This window comes from Vulpes vulpes, chromosome 2 (assembly GCF_048418805.1).
Source record: "Vulpes vulpes isolate BD-2025 chromosome 2, VulVul3, whole genome shotgun sequence".
Taxonomy (NCBI): Eukaryota; Metazoa; Chordata; class Mammalia; order Carnivora; family Canidae; genus Vulpes; species Vulpes vulpes.
Window position 1 is genome coordinate 119,809,804 of NC_132781.1, and position 21,496 is coordinate 119,831,299.

General features: G+C 48.2%; 3 protein-coding genes across 7 annotated transcripts; 1 reads left to right on the forward strand and 2 right to left on the reverse strand.

Moving 5' to 3' along the window:
• The first annotated feature begins 5,576 nt into the window (after positions 1-5,576).
• On the forward strand, positions 5,577-7,565 carry EIF4EBP3 (eukaryotic translation initiation factor 4E binding protein 3). The gene is made up of 3 exons (XM_026017562.2): positions 5,577-5,782; positions 6,888-7,061; positions 7,224-7,565. Exons 1-3 carry the CDS (start codon positions 5,680-5,682, stop codon positions 7,250-7,252), a joined length of 306 nt encoding a protein of 101 aa, XP_025873347.1. The 5' UTR covers positions 5,577-5,679; the 3' UTR covers positions 7,253-7,565.
• A 765-nt stretch (positions 7,566-8,330) lies between these two features.
• SRA1 (steroid receptor RNA activator 1) lies at positions 8,331-15,803 on the reverse strand. The gene is made up of 5 exons (XM_026017552.2): positions 14,833-15,803; positions 14,582-14,707; positions 9,519-9,724; positions 9,097-9,205; positions 8,331-8,945 (listed from the first exon to the last, which is right to left on the reverse strand). Exons 1-5 carry the CDS (start codon positions 14,855-14,857, stop codon positions 8,734-8,736), a joined length of 678 nt encoding a protein of 225 aa, XP_025873337.1. The 5' UTR covers positions 14,858-15,803; the 3' UTR covers positions 8,331-8,733.
• Positions 15,803-21,379, reverse strand: APBB3 (amyloid beta precursor protein binding family B member 3). Of its 5 annotated transcripts, none has more exons than XM_026017515.2 (13): positions 21,240-21,379; positions 20,820-20,983; positions 20,661-20,737; positions 20,058-20,118; positions 19,663-19,815; positions 19,413-19,540; positions 19,155-19,160; positions 18,863-18,977; positions 18,663-18,756; positions 18,332-18,415; positions 17,938-18,053; positions 17,612-17,803; positions 15,803-16,360 (listed from the first exon to the last, which is right to left on the reverse strand). In XM_026017515.2, the coding sequence occupies exons 1-13, from the start codon at positions 21,286-21,288 to the stop codon at positions 16,124-16,126; spliced, it is 1,476 nt and encodes a 491-aa protein (XP_025873300.1). In that variant the 5' UTR covers positions 21,289-21,379; the 3' UTR covers positions 15,803-16,123. The 5 variants fall into 5 exon arrangements, with proteins under 5 accessions (XP_025873300.1, XP_025873285.1, XP_072605903.1 ...); XM_026017500.2 differs by having other exon boundaries at positions 18,863-18,998; XM_072749802.1 differs by lacking the exon at positions 19,155-19,160.
• Positions 21,380-21,496: the final 117 nt, after the last annotated feature.

The window sequence follows — 21,496 nt, forward strand, 5'->3', positions numbered from 1 at the left end:
TTTAGAAGTGGGGTGTGATCCTTTCAGTGGTCATGCAGATATTACCCAATCCACAATCCTATTGAACCAAGTTGTTAATACTGTATTTCTAACAGGCATCTCACATTTTACACTTTGAAGATCATTTTTAGACTGCCTTGGAAAAGTGTTTTGTAGACTAGTTATCTACCAATTCTGTGTTAAAAATTCCTTATTGTTCTCTTCCATATCATTTCGTAAGTGGGAAAGTTTCAAGCCTCTGCAATTTGTCTTTTGTGACTTTAGCAGATAGGCCTCTGCTGGGGTTAGCTCCTTATGGATGATGAGTGTCAATAAGGACCAAAGGATTGCAATCAGATGACACTGAACAAATTTAGCAACACTCAAATCCTCAAACTTCAGGCTCTTTTTGTGCTTCCTGACTTGTATCTAAAGACTTACTTGGTTTTAGTGTTTTATGTTTTATTTGGGTTGGGACATAGCTGTGGGTGGGAGTGCCTCCTGTAATACTGTGGTATTGTTGATCACCGGAGTAATCTTTATAAATATGTGACTAATTCTGGGCTTAGTTCCACAGCCCCAACTATGAAGAGCCAGTATGTTTAACAAGCTAAACACAGGGACACTAGAATGGATTGCCTTGGCCAAACTATAGGTTCTGCCAAAAATCTGATGCAATAGAGAAGGAAAAACAACCCTCTGAAAAGAACAGCCATCAACATATTCATGTTTTAATGTAGTGGAATTTCCTGGTTTTATGTATAGGCACTTTAGAAAATAAAACAAGCAACAGTTTAAGGCTGATAGAGGAGTCACAACACACATCAAGGCAAAGAAGAATGTACAAAAAAGTAGTAATAGCAGCAGAGCTATATAAGCAGCACTTTTCAATTTTCATACCACCAGGAGTGGTATCTTACCTGCCTGGCTCCTAAAGCCACCGCTAAATGAGACACACCAAGTTCTGTGTTAGACATGCCTGGTTCTTTTGTCTTCCATATTATCTTATATATGAGAGCTTCTTTAACCTCATTTCTTGTTTTCTGTTTTGAGTGGATTTGGAGAGTATCACAGGTGTTGAAGGTCCTGCTTTTTTAGTGCTTTGATAAACACATCAGTATTCTCAAAAGACCCCTTGGATCACCTGTATATCTTGATGTTTCTATTTATCACTAACAATAAAATGACAAAAAAAAAAATCACCTAATATTAGTGAAATGAATGTGTCCATGAGGGACACAGAGAGAGGCAGAGACATAGGCAGAGGGAGAAGCAGACTCCTCACAGGGAGCCCAATGCGGGACTCGATCCTAGAACTCTAGGATCATGACCTGAGCCGAAGGCAGACGCTCAACCACTGAGCCACCCAGGTGTCCCAATGAGAAATAATATTAAGCAAATTATTCAGTGGGACAAAAATGCTTTTCCTGTTTTGACCATCTACAATACATTTGAATTATCTGGGAGAGCCCTTAATTCTATCTTCTGCACCTTGAGGAAAACAGAATGAGAAATTTTATCTCCAGTCAGGAACTAAAATCCATGCAAAGAGGGGGCAATTAGGAGAAACCCTTAGAGGATTAGGACAAAACAGGAGCTGTGCAGTCGGTAGTAGCTATTTAGGATACCCTCCTCCCTGCCTTCTTTTCTTTCTGTTCGGATCCTTCCTAGCCAACCCATTTTGCCTGCTATAATCTCTTCTTCCTCTGTCTTGCCTCTTCCTGGCATTACTTTACTGCTCTTTTACCATCCTGAACCTTGGATTAAACCTAGCTCAGGTAAGAACTTAATTACTTTAAAAATATGTGAGGGATATGGGAGGTGGCAGCATGGGTTCAGTGGAATAAGATAAGCCTAAATTCTGTTTTTGTTTCTGTTGCTTGAAGCTTCATGATCTTAGGCAAGTCATTTTTCATTTCTGGGCTTCACTTTCCTCAACTGAAAATAAAATTGAACATAAATGAACCCAAAGAGTCTCCTAGTGCTAACACAGATTTTCTCCTTTTTCTTGTGAATGAGAATATATGAGATGAGAATACTGAAAGCTAATAGAATGTTTACATTACTGAGGTAATGTAACCAACTATCATTGATTCTTACATGGAATCAGAAGCCTGCTGTTGTGTGGGACAGTACTGATTTTGAAATTTTAATAGAGTCAGAAGAAAACCTTGCACATTCATAGTGAGACCTCAGATCATTAAGAAACATCCTGCTGAGCCATAGATTGAACCCCATGAGAATAACAGGCTCTTTCAAGGAATACAACTGATATCATCGAGGTTTCTGGACCCACTTATTTCAAGTAGTAGTGTAATAAAATTCCACCACCAATAAAATTATTGATGTTTAAGTCCCTTTAAACCTATTGTGGCTACAGTGTGCTGACTTGCCTTTTTATAGGCCAGTCTCCTTCCTTCAGTCCCTGCTCTCAAAGGGGAAATCCCATCACCTCAGCTAACCAGACCGAAGAAGAGAGTTGGACAGCCAATGGTGGCCTCTCCTAACCAGAGGTAAGAAATCTCAAGACTTGGAACTACAATTTTCAACTCTTCCTATAGCTTCTGGCCAAATCCTCTTCCCATCTTCAAAGTTAGCCCATAAGGAAACCATCCTCAGTTTGAGGTGGCTTGTAGAAGGGGAAAGGCTGGTCATATTATAGTTTCAAGCCAAACAAAAAGCAGTAGTTAGTATACTTGATTCTGTCCCACTGTTCAAGACCTTTGGACCACATTGAAAACCCAGGAAGTGGCAAATAAGCCTGTAGGAAAACAGCTTCTGAACATCTTGTTCTCTAACTAGCCCTAGATCTCTTCTACCAAGAAGTGTTGCTGGTTGTGACGTCTTTCCAGTGGACCCTGTCCTGGAATGAGGGGCTCTGAAAACCCCATATCTTCTATTCATCCTTAAAGATTTGTCACCATTTGTCATCAGACAGATTCTTCACCTTTACTTTATTCTGTAGCAAGTGAGTGAGAGAAAAATAGTTTTAAGTATCCAGAATTTATGTGCATTAAGACCACATCCAATAAAGAGCAGAAGACTGGGCTCTAAGTCCTAATTTGAAAAACAGGATCAGCAATCCCACCACCAGACTGCCAAACCTGTTTTGATTACTTTTACCTCCTGCTTTATCTTCATGGTATTGGTCTAAGTCCAAAGTAGTTTGGTAGCAGAGACCTGATATTCCCTTAAGGGCTTAATCAGTTCCCTGGGGTTGGAGCCTAGGCATAGATTTTTTGTTTTTTGTTTTTCTATTTTTCTGTTTTTCTTTTTTCTTTTTCGTGTGCTTGTCTGTATCAAGCTCCCATATTCTAATGGGTAATCAGTGTTGAGCCTCTAAACTCTTGGTCCTTCATCCAAATTGCATGCATGATGTATCTGGCTTTCTCTCTAAGGCCAATGATCTATCTCTTGTTCCCTAGCCTTTAGAGCACACACAGCACCTCAAAACAAGCTTCTAGTAGCCGTACATAGTAGTGGTAACTGCTGCTGTCATTGTGTAGTAGAGATGAACATAAGAGTGACCTCACTTCCACACTGATCCTTCTTGAAAACTCTGGACACTTCTCAGTCTCCTTTGGTGAATCCTCTTCCTCCACTACCCCTTAAATAAATGTTGATGTGCTCAGGCCTCTTCTTAGGCTGTATCTTCTATCCCAGTGATCTCATCCCACACTCTTGGATTTCACTCCACCCAGATCTCAGTCACTAGCCTAGATTTCTCCCCTTGAGCTTCAGACCCATAGATCTAACTCCTTGCCATGCTGTTCCATCTCAGCATTCCACACGTTATATATTTCCCAATATAAGACAGGCTTCTCTCTCTCTCTCTCTTTTTTTTTTTTTTTTTTAAGATAGGCTTCTCTTATTTTCCCTACTTTATTAGGGGCTGCTGCTACCACCAAGACTTTTAAGTCAGAAGACTGGAAATTATCCTAGCTTAACTCCTCTCTCACCTCACCCTTAATCAGTCACCTTATCTTTCCCCCTCTGTGTATGGGGATCCTGACAACTTCTCTCCATCCTCATAACCACTGCCCTTCTGTCTACCCCGTTTCACTAGGCTAGAATCCTCACCTTCAGTCTCATGGTCCTCTATCCTATTCCTCACTACCCCACTAGACTTACCTCAAAAACTGAGTTGTGGGGGATCCCTGGGTGGCTCAGTGGTTTGGCGCCTGCCTTTGGCCCAGGGCGCGATCCTGGAGTCCGGGATCGAGTCCCACGTTGGGCTCCCGGCATGGAGCTTGCTTCTCCCTCCTCCTCTGCCTCTCTCTCTCTCTCTCTCTCTCTCTCTCTCTCTCTCTCTCTATATATATATATATATATATATATATATATATGTCTATCACAAATAAATAAATAAATAAATATTTAAAAAAAAACTGAGTTGTGATAGCTCCTCACAGTCTGCTCCCAAACCTTACCTGCCAGCACTGTCAATCAAGACCCTTCTTTTAGGCATACATAACTTTGTAAGATGTTCAAAAATATTTTGGAACAATAAAATATAAATATCCTTGTTACCTAAAGTGTTACTCTAAGGACCTACAGAGCTGAGGGACTGTATCACCTGGGACCTAGAAGCTCAGGTCCTACCCCAAACTTACTATATATCAAAATCTTCATTTACAACATATCCAAGGTGATTTTTATGCACATTAAAGTTTGAGAAGCACGGAGTAGTAAAATACTTTTTTTTTTTTTTTTAGTGAGTGGAGAAATCAAAGCTAAGGGAAAATATGATGAAGCCAGAACTGAAGTAACATTAATATTGTTAAATGCATGAAATCCAGTGGTCTGTACTTAATTGGGGGGTGAATCGTAATACAGATTTTAAGGAAATGAAGACCCCTTGACCAAATCAAGGTTTTTAGTATGTGTAGGTACTAGGTTTAGTACTTTCTTCTCCACCACCCTTCTCCTGCCTCCTTTCATATCACTGTGACTACATCAAAAAAATCCTCTAAGGCCAGACTCTCTGATCTTCCTTTCCAGAGAGCTAAAGACCAAGCCCTTCTCACCAGCCCCCTGCCTTTCCTTAGTTTCTTAAAGTTAGCTATATCACTTCTTCTAAAAAGGCTACCATCCCTCTCTGACCTTCCCCTTCCTGCTGTGCACCAGGCCATAGGGCCACTTTTTACCCTGTACTGTAATTGATTAATGGGAGGCAGTCCCCAGCTATGAGTAAGGGCACAGGTCCTGGCATCAGATACTCTCAGGTCTGACTCCCAGCTCCCCCTCCTCTAAGATAGAACTCTCAACCAGGGACTTAATCTCTCTGGGCTTTCCTTTCCTCACCTGTCAAATGTGGCCAATAATAGTGCTTTACTGTACAAAACTGTTGAGAGAAATGGGTGAATTAACACAGGGCAGTAGCGTGTGCTGTGCCTCACTGGTCCCGGCACCCGGTTTAACCAGTAAATAGCTGAGTGGCTACAGCCCTGAGTCAGGCGGCCAGTGTTGAGGCAGGAGGATGCAGGCCTGTGCGGAGCTCCGAACTCCTTTCAAGCTTCCCCTAGTCAGGCGGCCTGGAGTGGGGTGGGACCGTCGGGTTGAGTGACGGCTAGCGGCCCGCCCCGGGCGTGACGTCATCCCGGTGTTGCTGCGGCGCACGTGGTCCACTGAGTCTGCTTCTGAGTTAGCTGCGCTGGGTGCCCTGGGCTGGCGCCCCAGCCGACTGCCGTCCTGCTCACTATGTCCACATCCACGAGCTGCCCGATCCCCGGAGGCAGGGACCGGCTGCCCGACTACTACAGCACCACGCCGGGGGGCACGCTATACGCCACTACCCCGGGAGGTCAGCGGGCCGGGCTGGGGGTCCGCGAGCCCTGGGCAGGCCCAGCGCGGGCGCCCTGTGGCGGGCTGGGAGAGGGGAGGTGCAGGCCTGGGATCCTCGCCGCAGGCCCCTTTACAGGTTGTAGCTTTTGCAGGGGGTGGGAGGGTGTTTGGAACTGAAGGCCGGTTCAGTCCCCTGAAACTTCGAAGTAAATGCACCGTGGCCTAAAGCCTAGCTCCTGGGTGACTGTGGACTGAACTCCCCACTGTGGCCTGGGTTTTAGGTGCCCCTCCCGACTTTGCCGCCTGGAATTAGGACCCAGAGCCCGAGCTGAGCTTGACCTCAGCAGGAAGCACCAGGTCTCCCAAAGCAGCTAAAGCAGGACTCAGGCAGTTGGGGCCAAAAAGCCTTGAGTATCTACAGGTGGCTGGCAGCTGTTTGGTTGGGCTGATTGCCTGGGATCTTGAGCTACTGGGCTCCTGGACCCAGGTTTCCTGCCACGTGGAGGCAGAAGGGAGGGGCAAGAACAGGGTAGGGCCCTTTGAGAACAGAACTGGGGCCAAGTTTCTTAGGCTTGGGCTGAGCCTGATAAGACTTGGGAGGGGTCAGGGTAAGTAAGAACAGTCTGTCCCTGTTTCACCGAGAAAGCAGCTGTCCAGAGAGCACACCTTCTCCTTGCCGGGTACCCAAACCCAGATGGCAGCAAGGGTGAAATCTATTTGGCCTCTTGAGCCAACTGCCTGAAGGGCTAACGACCCCCCGCCCTACAGAAGTAGGAAAGCCCCAGATCCAGCAGAGCCAGACAGGAGCAGTCTTTAGTACCTGAGTTCTCCCAAGTTTTGTGCTTCTCCTTAGAACTGAGACCTGAAGCTTCCCTAAACCAAAATACCTGGACCAGCTGGGATGCCCTACTTGCTTTATGGCACTTAGCCACATCTTGGTTAGACCTGGAAGTCTTTAAGTGCTCTGAAGGCCAGTCAGCTGAGACCCTGGCCGGTCTGCAGAGCAGTAGCCCTTTAATACATGGGGAAATGTGAGTCCCAGGTCCCTTAAAAGCCTGGGTATGACACCCTATAAGCTCTGTACCCAAGCTCCAGCCTCTTACCTAGTTCCTACCCCTTGACAGGCACCAGGATCATCTACGACCGAAAGTTCCTGCTGGAGTGCAAAAATTCACCCATTGCCCGGACGCCACCGTGCTGCCTCCCTCAGATTCCCGGGGTCACAACTCCTCCAACAGCCCCACCCTCCAAGCTGGAGGAGCTGAAGGAGCAGAAGGAGACAGAGGAAGAGATACCCGGTAAGGAAAGCAGGGCGTAAAATTAAGAAATGCCAGAGTCCAAATGCCCCTGTTCAGTAGAGTGGGGGTTTAACGGTGAGAGGGGTTTCTGTACTGATGCTAAACTTGCTGAGCTTGCAGACCCTCAGCCCAGCAAACAGTCCCTGTCTTCTTTTTCTCCAGATGACGCACAATTTGAAATGGACATCTAATCCAGTGCAGATGATCCTGTGTGGAATTAGAGGAATCCCTCATACCACTGCTGCCATCACCTCTTCCTGGTGTATTCCAAACACCAGGTGGCCTCATAATCTGGAAGGGAGTGACTTGTTGGTTTCGGGCCTCCCTTAGTTCTGAGGCAGCTAGACCAGGGATACGAGTGGGCAACTTGCCAAGCCCTTAGCTCTTTCCCTTCCGTCTGTAGATGCTCCTCCCAACCCCCAGCCCTCCATCATCAGGGGCTGAGGCTGGGACTAAGGGATGGAGTATGTCACTGTCTAACTGCTTAGTAAAAATTCAAAGAAATGCTTTGACTCTGGTGTTCTCCTCGATACTGACCTTCCCATCTCAGCCACAAAGCTGAGGGCCCCAGCAGACCTGGTGAGGATCAGAGGTCCCCCAGTCCATTCCCAGCTGTCATTAGGTCCACTTTCAGCAGCAGTGAGAGCCAAAGGCAGGCTATGGGGGCAGGCTGCAGGAGCCGCCAAGCCATAAACAGCAAGAGCAATAGCCTGACCTTTGCCAAGGGCTGTTCCAGCCTTTCCAGGAAGCAACCTTCCTGGAATTGGGCCTCTCCAGCAGTCCCTCCCTATTGATTCCAAATCAGGAAAAGGAGGCACTGCCCTAGAGTTTAACCTTCTCCAGTCCGTCCCATGCTTTTTCTGCCTTCCACCCATAAGTATCGTCCCCTGTTCCAACACTGAAAACCTGTATCCTCTCTTCTCAGCATAATTTAAGCCTCTATGACCCCTTCCATTTGGCTCTCCTGTCCTCAAGAGGGTTAGAAGACTTCAGGGCCAAGAATGAGTTAGCAGCTTACTTGGTGAATCAGTCATGATCCTACCCACCTAACTACCCCCAAGCACCCCTCCAAAAAGTCATGATCCCATGTTTCAGCAATCCAGTCTTCATTTATACAGCTATGTTCTAATCTCTATAGCACTGTATGTCTCAAGGGTAACCAGAGTACAAACAGAGCAGTCTTCTTTTTTGAAGGAAAAATCTTCTCTATTTGAGCCTCTGTTCTTATGCTGCAACGAAGTTATACAAAAATAGAGATACTCAGCCCAGCAAGGAATATGTGTTTCAGTCTATTTTGGGGGAAAGTGGCAGAAGTAATTGGTCATGCCCAGCAAAGTCATTCATGATGAAAGGAGGAAGAAGAGAGGCTTGTAAGGTGCACAGATAGCAAGGCAGTCAAGGATACCATAAGGGACCAGTTTGGCACAAGAAGGGCTTCTCTCTCCTACCCAGACCCCAATATTAAGATGTTTTTATTAAAACACGTTATGGGTAACAACACTCTTCCCTGTGGCCCAGGTGGCTGGCACCTCTTCCCCCAGAGATGGGTGGAGCAGGCCAACAATCCCAAGGAGGCAGACAGTCTCCAAAGTGGTAAGAGGGAGCCAGATGAGAGAAGGCCTCCCTGCCAAAGCAGAGGAAATGGTGTGAAGTGAGTCAGGATCCCACAGGATTACGGAGCCTCTTGGACGCCTGGTACTGTCTGGAACTCCTCAGCTGTGGCTGTAGATTTCTCTTCATTGGCCTCTTCCTCTGAAGACAGGTTCCTCTTTTCTGCAATTAACCTTTTAACTCCCACCATCCACTGACTGACCTCAGTCACATGGTCAACCATGAGTGAGCAGTGGATGTTATCTGCAGCATCCCACTGGTGACTTGAAAGCTCTGAGGAAAGAGAGCAGGTACAAGCAGCTTAGGACAAACACCTAGCTCCCACTCTTCTCATCCCAACCAGTCAGAATCTCAGTATCTATTCCAGCTCAGCCATCCATGACAAGTTGAGGGAGCTAGGCTATACCAAAGGACCCAGCCATACCTTGCACCAGGAGAGCCATCCTCTTCTTCACAGACACTGACAGCTTCCCTCCAGCCCACTGCTCCTGCAGCAGAGCCAGGCGTCGGCTGATGTCATCACATACTTGCTTCTGAGAGACAAAAGGGCCCTCCAAGTCAGTGCTGCTAACCCAAAAGGGCCAGAGGAAAGACCACACCAAATAGGAAGTGTACCTACTTTCTCTGGCCCAGAGAACACTTGATCTGAAGAGTTCTGGTTAGAGGCCCCACTGAAAATCTGATAAAATTTACACATCTCCCAAGAAAAATCCATGTATGGCTAGAATTTTAAATTTTCCAGTTTCTCAGATCCTCAGAAACTCATTCTGTAGTGCTATTTTACAAACAAGGAAACTAAGGATCTCGGTCCTTTTATCATCCCACTAGTGTGCCAGGGCTTATTACCTTTGTGTGGCCACGGCAATCCTCTAGTGCCTCTTCCAAAGGTTTGAGCACATCTTCCAGCAGAGTTTCAGATTCCATCACTGGGAGATTTGCTGGCTTCACACTGGAGGCAAGATAACTCCCCACAGGAGGGGGCCTGGAAGCCTGACTTGAAGGAGGTGGAGGCCCCATTGGAGGGGGCCCCTGAGAAGTCTGGGAGACAGGGACTGAAAAGGTAAAAGCAAGATCAAGCACACATGGCTGAAACAGGTAAAAAGCTCGACTCTAACTTCATCCCTTGTAGAGGGCTACTCTCTAGGACAACTCATTCACTCAGAAATGTGTATTTATGAAGTCTCTACCACGTGCCAGAAATGTGCAAGGCACCAGAGATAGAGTAGTAAAGCAGACGGATTAGGTTCCTGACCTCAAGAGAGCAGAAATTCTAGGGAAAGGAAAATACATACAAGAAAATTATAAGTTATGCTGCATGTTACAAAGAAAACATGATGTAATGAGGAGGAACAGTAGGGGCACCTGAGCAGCTCAGGCCATTAAGCCTTGGACTCCTGATTTTGGCTCAGGTCATGAACTAATGGTTGTGAGATGGAGCCCTGCGTTTGGCTGGATGCTCTGGGTGGAGACCACTTGAGAGTCTCTCTGCCCCTTCCCCAGCTCATGCACACACTCTAGCTCTCTCTCTCCTTCAAAATAAATAAAATCTTAAAAAGGAGGAGGAAACAGTACAGGGAACTACCTAAAGTCAGTGTTTAAGGAAGGCCTTCTCAGGTGACTTATAGTTTATCCATGCTCACCTATTCTGTGGCATTTGGCAAGTTACCTTTAACCTTAGAGCTTGGGTTCCTTTTCTGAAAAATGGGGATATCATGGTAGTAGCACTTCTTTCACGGGGTTGCAGTGTTGATTAAGTGAAAATATAGGTGCAACTGCTAGAGTAATGTGTAACAGAAATTGTTCACAAAGTTAATAGCTAGTGGATAAGCTCAATACACCCATGAAAACCATGTACCTGGCTGAGGTAAGGGCAGTGCCTAAAAGGCAGAGTTAAGTCTTGACTTGTTCAAGTTACACAAACCAGCACTGTGTGGCTGGAAATTATTACCCCTGAAGAAGGCAGTGTTAGCTATCTCTAGAGAAGCAGGCAGGGGTCCAGACCATATAGGGCTTTGGAGGAGTTTGGTCTTAAGCTTAAAAGTAATGGAAAGCCACTGCAGGTTTATAAAAAGCAGGGATGATATGACTAGACTTGTTTTTTAAGACATTTGTTCTGTATGGTCTGTGAAAAATGGATCATAGGTCAAGAATGGAGGCATGGACAATAGCTGAGAAGTTAATGGAATAGTTCAGGAAAAAGAGCAGATGAAGGGAAATGGAGTGGTCTGAGCTTTATTTAGGAGGAGGGAGCAACAGGACTTTTGGAATGGAATGAGGGAGAGGAGTCAAGGATGACTCTTGGTCTCTGCCTGTAGTAACAGGATGGTGGAAAGCCTGTGGAAAAAGAGAAAACTAGAAGAAAACAGTCATTGGACTTCTAGACATCAACATTCACATGATTAATTCATCTTGTTCAGTTTGGCCTCTCAAGTTTCTCGAGCTCCTTGCCTTCAATGATTTTCCCCACCCTTCCACAAAGCAGTTGCTCACTGCTCTCTGCCTTGTTCTTAACAACACTGTGCCATCTCCAAAATCTGACCACCTCCTCTATGCTTCCAGCCCAACCAATCAGAGTTCATGCATTAAAATCATTCCCTTATAGATACTCTTACCTCACTTATCCCTTCCCACTGTCCCACTTTCCTGGTAAAACCAGCTTGTCCACACTTGTTGGAAAGAAAAACAGAACCATGCTGTTGATTTACAATTCAAATTCTTGGGTACAGGGGCACCTGGGTGGCTCAGTTGGTTGAGAGTCTGCCTTTGACTCGGGTCATGATCCCAGGGTCCTGGGACAGAGTTCCATGTAGGGGCTCCCTGCTCTGCAGGGAGTGTTTCTCCTTCTGCCTCTCCTCCTACTTGTTCTCTCTCTCACACTTGCTTTCTCTCTTAAGTAGATAAATAAAATCAAATACATTCATGGAAAGGTGTCCAACACTGCCTGGAGTTCCTATCCTTTGCCTCATTTTTCCATTTTTTCAGAACTCTTCACATTTTCTCTCCGAGTTTTTCTATCTTCTCCCCTTACTTTTCCTTTCCCTGCATTCTACATATGACCCCACCTCATATGTCACTGAGAAAAGAGAGGTCATTAAACAGGAACTCTCTCATCTTCCTATTACCTTTTCTACTAATCCACCAGTACCCTGTGGCCACTTTCCTTCCTCCTCTGATAGATAAGGCCATCCTTCCATACTCATGCCAGCCTCTTGTCTTCTCTAGGCTTGTCTCCTGCAGTTAGCCTGTTTTCTTACACCATTGGTATACAAACATGCTCTAGTGTTTTACCATCTTAACAAAAATCATCCCTTAGGTCACATTCCATCCTTACTCACAGCCTCATTTCTGTCTCACAGCAGAATTTCTTGAAGGAGCTATATGGTCTATAGTTAGTTTCTCTACTTCATTTTACATTCTCTTCTCTGGTCATTTCAGCTGGGTTTCTACGCTTACCTCTCCACAACTGCTTCTGTTAGGTAACCAGTGTCTGTGTAGTTTAGCAAATCCTTTTAGCAGGCCCCTTTTCTCTGATCTGACCTCTCACATTATCCATCATAGTCGAGTCAAAATTTTATTCTGTTGGAGTAAATTTTACTTTTCTTCTTGCTTCTTTAGCTATTTCCCAAGCCCCTTTAAACTAGAACCTTGAAATGCTAGAGAGCCTTAGGGCTCTGTCTTGGATCCTCTTTAGGGTTCTATCCACAATTCTCCTTAAGTACCTTATTCAAACCCACAATGTCAAACACCATCCAAACGATCATAACTCATTTCTGCAATTCTGGCCTAGACCTCCCCACAGTAGCTGTCCAGATTTAACAGGCCAAGACAAAGCTTGCCTGTCCTCTCTCCCCAAACCTCTACCACACCCCATTCCCTGGTTTCCCATATCTATGAACAATACCAGCTAGTTCCTCAAGCAAAAAATTTAAGTTATGTTGATTCTTCTTTCTCACCTATATCTATTCCTGTTGAGTTCCTCAGTAACATATGCCATACCCATCCAATTCCTGCCACCTCTGTACTCCCACTCTAGTTTGAATCATCATTAAATCTTGCCCATATTACTGAAATAGCCTTTCCATATCTTCCCTAAAATCCTTTCTCCATGTAGCAGGCACAGTGATCTTTCTTAAGATGTGCATCAGTGTTTCTCAACCTGGGGATATTTTGCCCCCAGTGCAAATGTCTGGAGGCACTTTCGGCTGTCACAACTGGGTGAATGCTACTGGCATCTAGTGGGTAGAAACCAGGAATACTGCAAACATCCTACAAAGTACTACACAGTCCCTGGCTAGAACAAAGAGTTATCGGGCCCAAAATGTCAATCATGCCAAGGTTAAAAGACCATGATTTATGCAGCACCTGAGTGGCTCAGTTAAGCGTCTGAATCTTGATGTCAGCTGAAGTCATGACCTCAGGGTTGTGAGACTGAGCCCTGCATTGGGCTCTGCACTGGGCACGGAGCCTAGTTGGGATTCTTTCGGTCCCTCTGCCCCTCCCCTGCTCACTCTCTCAAAAAATAACAGGGACACCTGAGTGGTTCAGTGGTTGAGCATCTGCCTTTGGCTCAGGTCATGATCCTGGGGTCCTGGGATTGAGTCCCGCATTGGACTCCCCGCAGGGAGCCTGCTTCTCCCCGTCTGTGTTTCTGTGTCTCATGAATAAATAATTTTTTAAAATCTTAAAAAAAATAGGGGATCCCTGGGTGGCGCAGTGGTTTGGCGCCTGCCTTTGGCCCAGGGCGCAATCCTGGAGACCCGGGATCGAATCCCACGTCGGGCTCGCGGTGCATGGAGCCTGCTTCTCCCTCTGCCTGTGTCTCTGCCTCTCTCTCTCTCTGTGTGTGTGACTATCATAAATAAATAAAGAAAAAAAAATATTTAAAATCTTAAAAAAATAAACCCTGGTTTGTGTCATCATTCCTCCATAGTGCTGAGTATAGACAACATAGGGTTATTGAAAGAGCTAAATCTGAGCCTCTTCTTTGCTGGGGCCATAGCTCCAACTGTTCACATGAGACATGCTCAAAAGTAAAGGCATCCCTCTACTTTGAACTTTTCAATGGCTTCAATTTACACAGATTAAAATATAAACTCCCTATCCTGGTTTACAAAGCCCACTATGATCTGGCCCCTGCCTGCTTCTCAGATTTTAATTTCTCTGACTTAGCCCACTGTGCTCTAGCCATTAGGTATTCCTTCAGTCTGATTTGGCCAAACTTCCTCACAGGGCCTTTGTGCTGGCTGTTTTCAGTGTGTGGAATGCTCTTGCACCTGAGTCTACGTGGCTAGATTTTAACTATTCACTTAAATGTCAGCTCCTCAGCCATCTAAGTTATAGAGTCACTCTTGCATTACCCTGTTTTCTCTGCAGAACACTCACCACTACTTCATTTGTCTATCTCCAAAGCTAGAGTATAGCCTCGCTTGAAGATAGACATGGAAACAAACCTTTTTTGTCTTGTTCACTGCTGTCTAGTTTGCCTCAAGCAGTGCCTGGCTCAGAGATGCTCAGTAGGTAACAATGAATGAATAGACACATTAAATCTGGATGCTTACCATATAATCAAGTGAAGATGTAGCCAGAGACAAATGAATATACCACTATGGTATTCCAGGAAGAGACACAAATTGTTAATAAAATGTGAGAACAATTTGAGAATAAGAACTATATCTAAAAAAATCATAGGTCTGGATAAGTTCACCTATAATGAAAGCAAAGAGGGATTCTTTTCAAACTTACCACTTACTGACCTAGGCAGAATTTGCTCGGAAAAGGGCTGCCCTGTGCCGGTTATGGCGTTCAACCTCTCGGGAAGAGACCTCAGAGGAGTAAAAAGGGCCCTCGGGCCAGGGTTATCCCCAGCACCGCCCTGTCGGCCGGTCTCCGCGCGTGGGGCCCCCACGCACCTCTGGGAGAGCCATCCTGGGGAGCGGCGATCCTTTTGGTGAGCGGGGTGCGCTTAGGTCCACCGGCCAGAGTCTGCAGCCCGTAGGAGAACTGCGGCGGGTCGTTCCAGCCACGCTCCTTGTTGCCTGCGGAAGTGAGAGGACACATGAAGCGAGCCGGGGGAAGACGAAGGCTCTACCCCCCAGGGCAGCAGCTGCCCTTGGCCTGGGTGGGGGACGACCAGCGCCCCTAGGCCGCCGGCCGCGCTCACCCGGCTTCACGTACAGCTCCGCCATCTCCACTTCCTCAGGGTCCGCAGCCCATGGCGTCACTTCCGGGGCGGCCGCACACCCGCGGGTCCGGATGGCCCCGGCCGCCCGGAGCCCTCTAGGTTGAACGGCTATTCCGAAAAGCCGGGGGCCGTCGTGGGGACACTGCGTCTGCTCCCCGAGGAACTCAAGCTCCCGCTAATACGGCACCGGGGCTCTGATCACAAGGCACTAGAGGACGCGGTTTTCCAGGAGGTGGCGCTCCAGCAGTCCGAATCCCCGGTAGGTTCAAACCGTCACAGTTGCCCTGGAGACCGAGTTTTAACCACCAGCAGCTCCAGCCCCACAAATGCCCCTGTGTGATCTAGCCAGGTGGAATCCTAGAACCTCACCGCTGCCCGGCACATCTATACTCTCTAGGCTCAGTAACTAGTATTCATTTTCCTTCAGGACTTAGATGTCAATTCTTCAGGAAGCCTCTAATGCTTTGGATCAGGTTAACCCTCTGACCGGAGCCTCCACAACCTTGAGATTTGCTAGTTGTACTACATACTGTCTTCTACTTTAGCTCTTGTTCGGCTCCCCTTCTGATGATCTCATATTTTATATCCCCACTGCCTAGCACACAGACCTCAGAAATTACATTTGTTTAATGAATGAAATCAATTTCCAGGACGCCTGAGTGGCTCAGCGGTTGAGTGTCTGCCTTCAGTTCGGGGCATGATCCCGGAGATCCAGGATTGAGTCCCACATGGGGCTCAAGCCTGCTTCTCCCTTTGCCTGTGTCTCTGCCTCTCAATCTGTGTCTCATGAATAAATTAAAATCTTTTTAAAAAAATCAAATTTCCACCACACACCATGTCCCCATGTGACTACAGGCAGCCACCAACACACCAAGCACAGACACAGACACTCACCTCACACAGGTATTAACCCCCAACCCTATCCCAGGCCCAATATACTCACACCTAGTGAGGTCGCTGAAGGATCTTTATTTGTACTGATTTGCTATAAAGTGTTGCTGAGGTAGAGCCAACTGTCCAGGACTGGACAGGGGCAAGGAACACAGGGACCCAGGGAAAGGACAGTCAGGGGCCTAGGTTGTGGTGCAGGGCCTCTCAGTCATCTCTATAAACATTGAATAAATTGGGCAATAAACAGAGGGTAGGCAAGAGCCAGAGGGGCAGGCAGAGAAGGCTTCAAGGAGTGAGAGGCTACAGACCCCTGAAGTATGAAGGGGTATAGAGTTGGGCATGGACCCAGAGCCTCCTCACCCAGTCCTCCTGGATTAACTTAGGGCATATGGAGCAGAGAAGGTTTCAGACGGAAGGCATCAAGAAAAGAGAAGACACCCCGCTTTCGAGGGGCTGCCCCTGCACCCCCAACCCCTCCTTTGAGCAGGGGGAGTGGCAGGGGACCTCCTGGGGAGTCCACAGAGCTGGTCCGCTTGAGCCGCAGGCGGGCACGGGCCTGGGCACCCCAGGCCTTGCCTCGAGCTGCAGAGGCCACAAGACACTTCTGGTACTGAACCTAGGGAAAAGGGGAATGTGAGGATCCAGCTCCTTTCTGCCCCTGGGCTCCCTGAAAACATCTGCAGAACAGGGAACTGGCCATGGCTTCAGTCTGGTATGAGGCTGGTAGTTGGCCCCATCTGGAGCCCCTACGACATTCCCTGGGAGCTCAATAACAAAAACAGAAAACGACATTTAGGAGGGCTGGGCATGTGCTAAATGCTTCACATAATCTCACTTAATCCAAAGTTATTTATCAGGTATTATCACCATTTTGCAAATGAGGAAATTTTGGCTCAGAGAGAAGACACATGACTTGCCCAAAGTCACCTAGGCAAAAAATGGTACAACTGGAATTCAAACTTATAATATACCTTAAGTGATCTTCCTAATCCACAAATTTAAATTCACTGCTCAAGACCTTTCAATGTCTCAAAGCGACTTGAGACAAAATAAACTCACCCCACAATCTCTAAGTTCTTCCATGACCTGGCGTCTGCCATTTTTTCTGCTCTCACTTCATCTGCCCCTTTGCGCTCCAGATACACTAGATTCATTTAGATACACTTACCCACTAACACTGCACTCATCTTCACAGCTGAAGTTCCTTGTATTTGGCATACCTTTGGTCCCATCCCCTTCACCTAACTTCTTCATTGGACCTTCAACTCTCACCTTTCTATCACCTCTTTCAGGTAACTTTCTGCAAGGGGCCATCTCCTCCATCATCATGTGGCATACAACTCCCTTCTGGTCTGTGTCTGATCTAACCTGTGTGTTCTGTGAGGGCAAAAGCTGTGCCTTCTGTATCAGTGAATTCCCAGGATCAGGTATGGTGCCTGGTACCCTGTAGACACTTGTATTTGTTGAGGAAAGAGTGAGCTGAACTTAAGAGTAAGCATCCCACATTCCAATGTGCACAGAGGCCAGGAAATAACCTAAATGAGACATACAGGAGAAATAGTGCCCACCCAACCTCGAACAGCCCCTATACAATTCCAGCTGAATGTTGAAATTTATATGTGTGGAACCAGGATCAGAGTCTGCTACTTTAAGGGAAACAAGAATAGCAATTAATACATGAACTGCCCTGCTTCTCTACATTAGCAACTAACTTAAACTTATTAAAAACAGCAGGAGGGACAAATAAAAGAGTAGTTTACTGTAGTCGGCCTGGATTACTGGCTTGTGATTTCTGGAGAGAGCCCCAGTTACCAGTACAGAGCAGCTGAAGGGCAACCCCACCCACCCATTCCCACCTGTAACTCACCATGCAAGCAGCCTGCACAGCTTCAGAGAGTCCCCCTGCATGGGGCTGGCACCAGAAGGCTGCACACTGGAAGTTCTGACGGCCCAGGTCAGCAATGAGGCCAAAGGTATGAGGGTCACGGCCAACACCAATAAAGGTCACAAGGCGCACAGGGCACTGCCACAGTGGTTCCTCCTCTGCACCAGCTTCTGCCTGCCCACACCAGGCCTAGTCACTAGAGGACTGGGCACTGGTTGGACCCACTGACCTCTTCCAATAGCAAGCAATGAGCCCCTCAGCATCCCTCCCATTCCTCCACAGCCCCCAACTTCACCTTCTTCTGGTACCTGAATGGGATGTGCAGTCATGAGAGAGTCAGACACACTGAGCATGGCAGGGACCCAAGCATCCTGGTCCCCCCGAGTGGTGAGGGTACCAATGGCCTCATTCAGCACGTCCATGCCTGGGGTGGGGGGGGACATGCCCACCATGGTGTCTTCCAGGCAGAAAGAAAGAAGGGATCTGCAAGGAGTGTCTAGGCCCCTCTGACTGACTTGGGATTCAGAGAGGTGGCAATAGAGGGGCTGGAGCTAGGCTTAGAATCCTGAGTTGGGAAGGATGGCACATTCTAGGCCAGACAAGGCCATGAGAGCACTCTGAGAAATGGTGGTAGATCCTACCTTAACCACCTTCTCTGACCTCATCTAGCCCGCCCAATTCCTCAGCCAGCTCAGTCCTTACCCATGGCTTTGGAGACTGGCAAGGTCCCCATGTACAGTGCTTCATACTTCTGAGCAGCCTGGCTCACTGCATCCAGCAGCTCCACTGAAATGTACACATAGGAGTTGGCTTCCACACTCTCTCAGTGACCCCTCTTACCCACCCTTCTGAGATTCAGAGCTAGTAGAAGGAAGGCCACTGATGCTCCTCCAGTTCAGAGCTGGGATCCCTGGAACCAGCATACATCAGAAATCCTACGTATCCAGGGAAGGACTAAACAACCAGGACTAAACAACCCAAACTTTCACTAAAGTAGCATCTTAACTGCAATGCAGCACCTCCCTCCCCATACCTTGCCGTGGTAGATCTTCTGGGGAGATGGGGTCTAGAGAGGAGCAACGGGAATCACGGGAATCACCACTGACACCTACTCGCTCTGACAATATCTAAAACACAATGCAACCAACATGAGATACAAGGAGAGAAAGGAATTGAGGTAAGGGAGCCAATACTTCCCAGACCCACATTCCCTGCCCCACTCTTGGCCCTTACCTGGGCACAGAGCCCATGTAGGGCACTGGCAATGGCCTTGGCAGGGACATCACAGCGAAACACATGGCACTTGAGCATACAGCTGTCTTTGTCACCCGCCACAAAAGCGAAGTCCCTGGTAGGGTCAGAGATGGGGCTGGGGCAGGGACAGGGGCAGAAATTGGGGTAGGGTAGAGGCTGGGTAGGAGCAGGGGCCTGTAGTGCCTACAGGAGACTGGAAAGTCAGGCAAGGGACATGGGAATGGAACAGGGAGGTAAGGGCTGGGGCTCAAGGCACCGAGCTGTCACTCACCTGTCTCTGTTCCGGAAGCATGTGGAAGCACAGGAGAGAATCAGCCCAGCCTCTCAGACTCAACCCCATCCGTCCCTGAGGAGCTGGGCCCACCCTCCCCAACCAGGGCTGGACCAGGCAAGGAAGGCAGAGCTTGGGTCCATGTCAGAGGATCTGTGTCCAGGGGTTCAAGTACAGAGGATCAGCATCAGTGGGGATCATAGCCTGCAGGAGGGAGGGAGGAGCAACTATCACTTGGGGGGATGCAGGGGTCCTCACCGGCCCTTGGAGCTGCCCACACCCCACACACGGATGTGCACCAGAGGCTGGCAGTGGATTAGACTATGGTCCAGAGGATTCACCAAGCTCATGGCATCCTTCTTTAGGATCATCAGCATGTTCTGGCCCTGCCAAGGAGAGGTCAGTCTGAAGCTCAGATCAATGTGATTACCATGGAGAACAGGCAATTCAGAGACAGCTGTCTTTGCTGGGCCCTAGGCTGAATCCCTTGAAGGGACAGCCAGCTCACCTCACCCCAGGCACCATCTGGGGGCTGGCTGCGGCTACGGCTGCGAGTCTGGGCCAGTTGCTGGATGCAGTTATTGACTGCAATACTGCTCTTCCCTGGTACCAGATCCTCTTCGGGTACCTCTACCCAGCCCAGGGAGCGGACTGCAAAGCACTGACGGGTTAGGGGAAAGGACAGGACGGCTCTGAGTGAGTGGAGGTGGACATGGAAGTGGAACAGTAGGTAGAGTAGGATGGGAGGTGTTGCGGGTTCCACACGCATGAACCTTCTGGTATACATGCCTTTCACCCTTGATCACCTCTTCTCAGCCCAATCCCACCCCTGACCTTTCACTTGGAACAATCCACCACACCCACCACCATTCCCTGGGCTGGCCCTCAGACCCAAGACACTACCTTAGCCCCTGGCTCCATGCTCTGGATGTAGGATTCTTCACCATACCAGGACAGAGAGGTCCTGGAAGAGAGTAGAGCTTGTAAGGGGACCACACTTCCTACAAAAGGGAGAGTAGTGAAGCCCTGACTACTTAATGGGCATGAGATGTGGGATAAGTCCCAGAACATAGTGCCCCAAATATATAACCAGAGTGAGAGAGGGCCTAGGACACATTAAATAAATGTAACAGTGTGGTTTAAAATTTGAACAAAACTTCAGGACATAGGATGTAGAATAAAAGTTGTAAACATTGAACAGGATCCAAAACGTGGACCAGAACTCTAAAGTGAGACAAGACACTCTAGAACACTAAACAGGAACTTCCATGGAAAGAGCTTAGTACAGTGACCAAGATCTAGAACATGACTTATCAGTACCCAGAACAGGGAAGAACATGTAGCAAAACAGAGCATGGAACAAGGGACAAACTTCAAAATACTGAGAGACTCAAGAAATGGAACAGAGACAAAAACCTGGGCTTGAAAGCAGAATGTGAGTCCAGTTGCATCTCTGAGGGCCATGGAACCCCAAGCCTTTAATTCTCCCTGGCCTGTCCCTGTTACCTGCGGTTCAGCGAGCTCTCCAGGCTCGAGAAGGATCTCCCCTTGGGAGGCCGAAGTCCCCAAATCCCCTCCGTCCTCTGTAGAGAGGGAACTAGGTCAGTGTGGCAGCAGGCCTACAACCACACATGGGTTCAGACCCCCTCCTCACACTCCACCTACCGTGCCCGGGTCCTCTGCATCTCCCGTCTCCCAGGTTGGGCGCTGCCACTGGGTGCTGCCACTGGGTACATGCCAATAGTAAGTACCTGCAGCATCGCGTATCTTCCTCCAGCCAGGGGGCAGTCCTGGCTCCCCCTCAAGACTCTGGTCCCCCCACAAGTCGTCTACAGGAACAGGGATGGGGACAGGAAACACGGGATTGGAGAGGGAAGGCATATTCGTGGGTTCAGAACAACGCTCTGTCAGAACCCTCCCTCCATCCCGAAGGGGACAATCCTTAGGCTGGAGATCCAGAATGTCCTTTACAGCGCAAAGATCCAGGGTTCATTTGTCCCCTGGTCCTTACGATGAAACATACCCCGTCAACTCCCTCGTTCCCCCTCAGCTCCCGATCCTCCCATCGGGCCCCTCCGTGCACACCATCGCAGTTGACCAGAATGATGGCCAGCATGTAATCCTTGCCCAGCATAGCCCCGACCGCGTCCCCGCCGGCCTTCGCCGGCCCGCAAGCTCAGCCCAGCTTGACCTCCGGAGCTGCTGCGCCCACAAGCCCAGCCTCTCTGCGCTGGCTAGGCCAACCCGCGCCGCACAAATACGGGGCGGGGTAGAAGCCAGGTCCCAGGGGCGGGAAAGGACGAGCCAGAGCAGCGCCGCCCGCGGAGGCGGCGCTTGTAAAC

Excerpts from the sequence above, each read along its gene's own strand:
- EIF4EBP3 (XM_026017562.2), top strand. The coding sequence starts at position 5,680 with ATGTCCACATCCACGAGCTGCCCGATCCCCGGAGGCAGGGACCGGCTG. Across the intron at positions 5,783-6,887 it reads ATACGCCACTACCCCGGGAG|GCACCAGGATCATCTACGAC; the intron begins GTCAGCGGGCCG and ends ACCCCTTGACAG. Across the intron at positions 7,062-7,223 it reads GACAGAGGAAGAGATACCCG|ATGACGCACAATTTGAAATG; the intron begins GTAAGGAAAGCA and ends CTTTTTCTCCAG.
- SRA1 (XM_026017552.2), bottom strand. The coding sequence starts at position 14,857 with ATGGCGGAGCTGTACGTGAAGCCGG. Across the intron at positions 14,708-14,832 it reads GGAGCTGTACGTGAAGCCGG|GCAACAAGGAGCGTGGCTGG; the intron begins GTGAGCGCGGCC and ends TCACTTCCGCAG. Across the intron at positions 9,206-9,518 it reads ATTGCCGTGGCCACACAAAG|AAGCAAGTATGTGATGACAT; the intron begins GTAATAAGCCCT and ends TTTGTCTCTCAG.
- APBB3 (XM_072749799.1), bottom strand. The coding sequence starts at position 21,035 with ATGCCTTCCCTCTCCAATCCCGTGTTTCCTGTCCCCATCCCTGTTCCT. Across the intron at positions 19,816-20,057 it reads GCATGGAGCCAGGGGCTAAG|TGCTTTGCAGTCCGCTCCCT; the intron begins GTAGTGTCTTGG and ends CTAACCCGTCAG. Across the intron at positions 18,757-18,862 it reads TACATGGGCTCTGTGCCCAG|ATATTGTCAGAGCGAGTAGG; the intron begins GTAAGGGCCAAG and ends ATTGTGTTTTAG.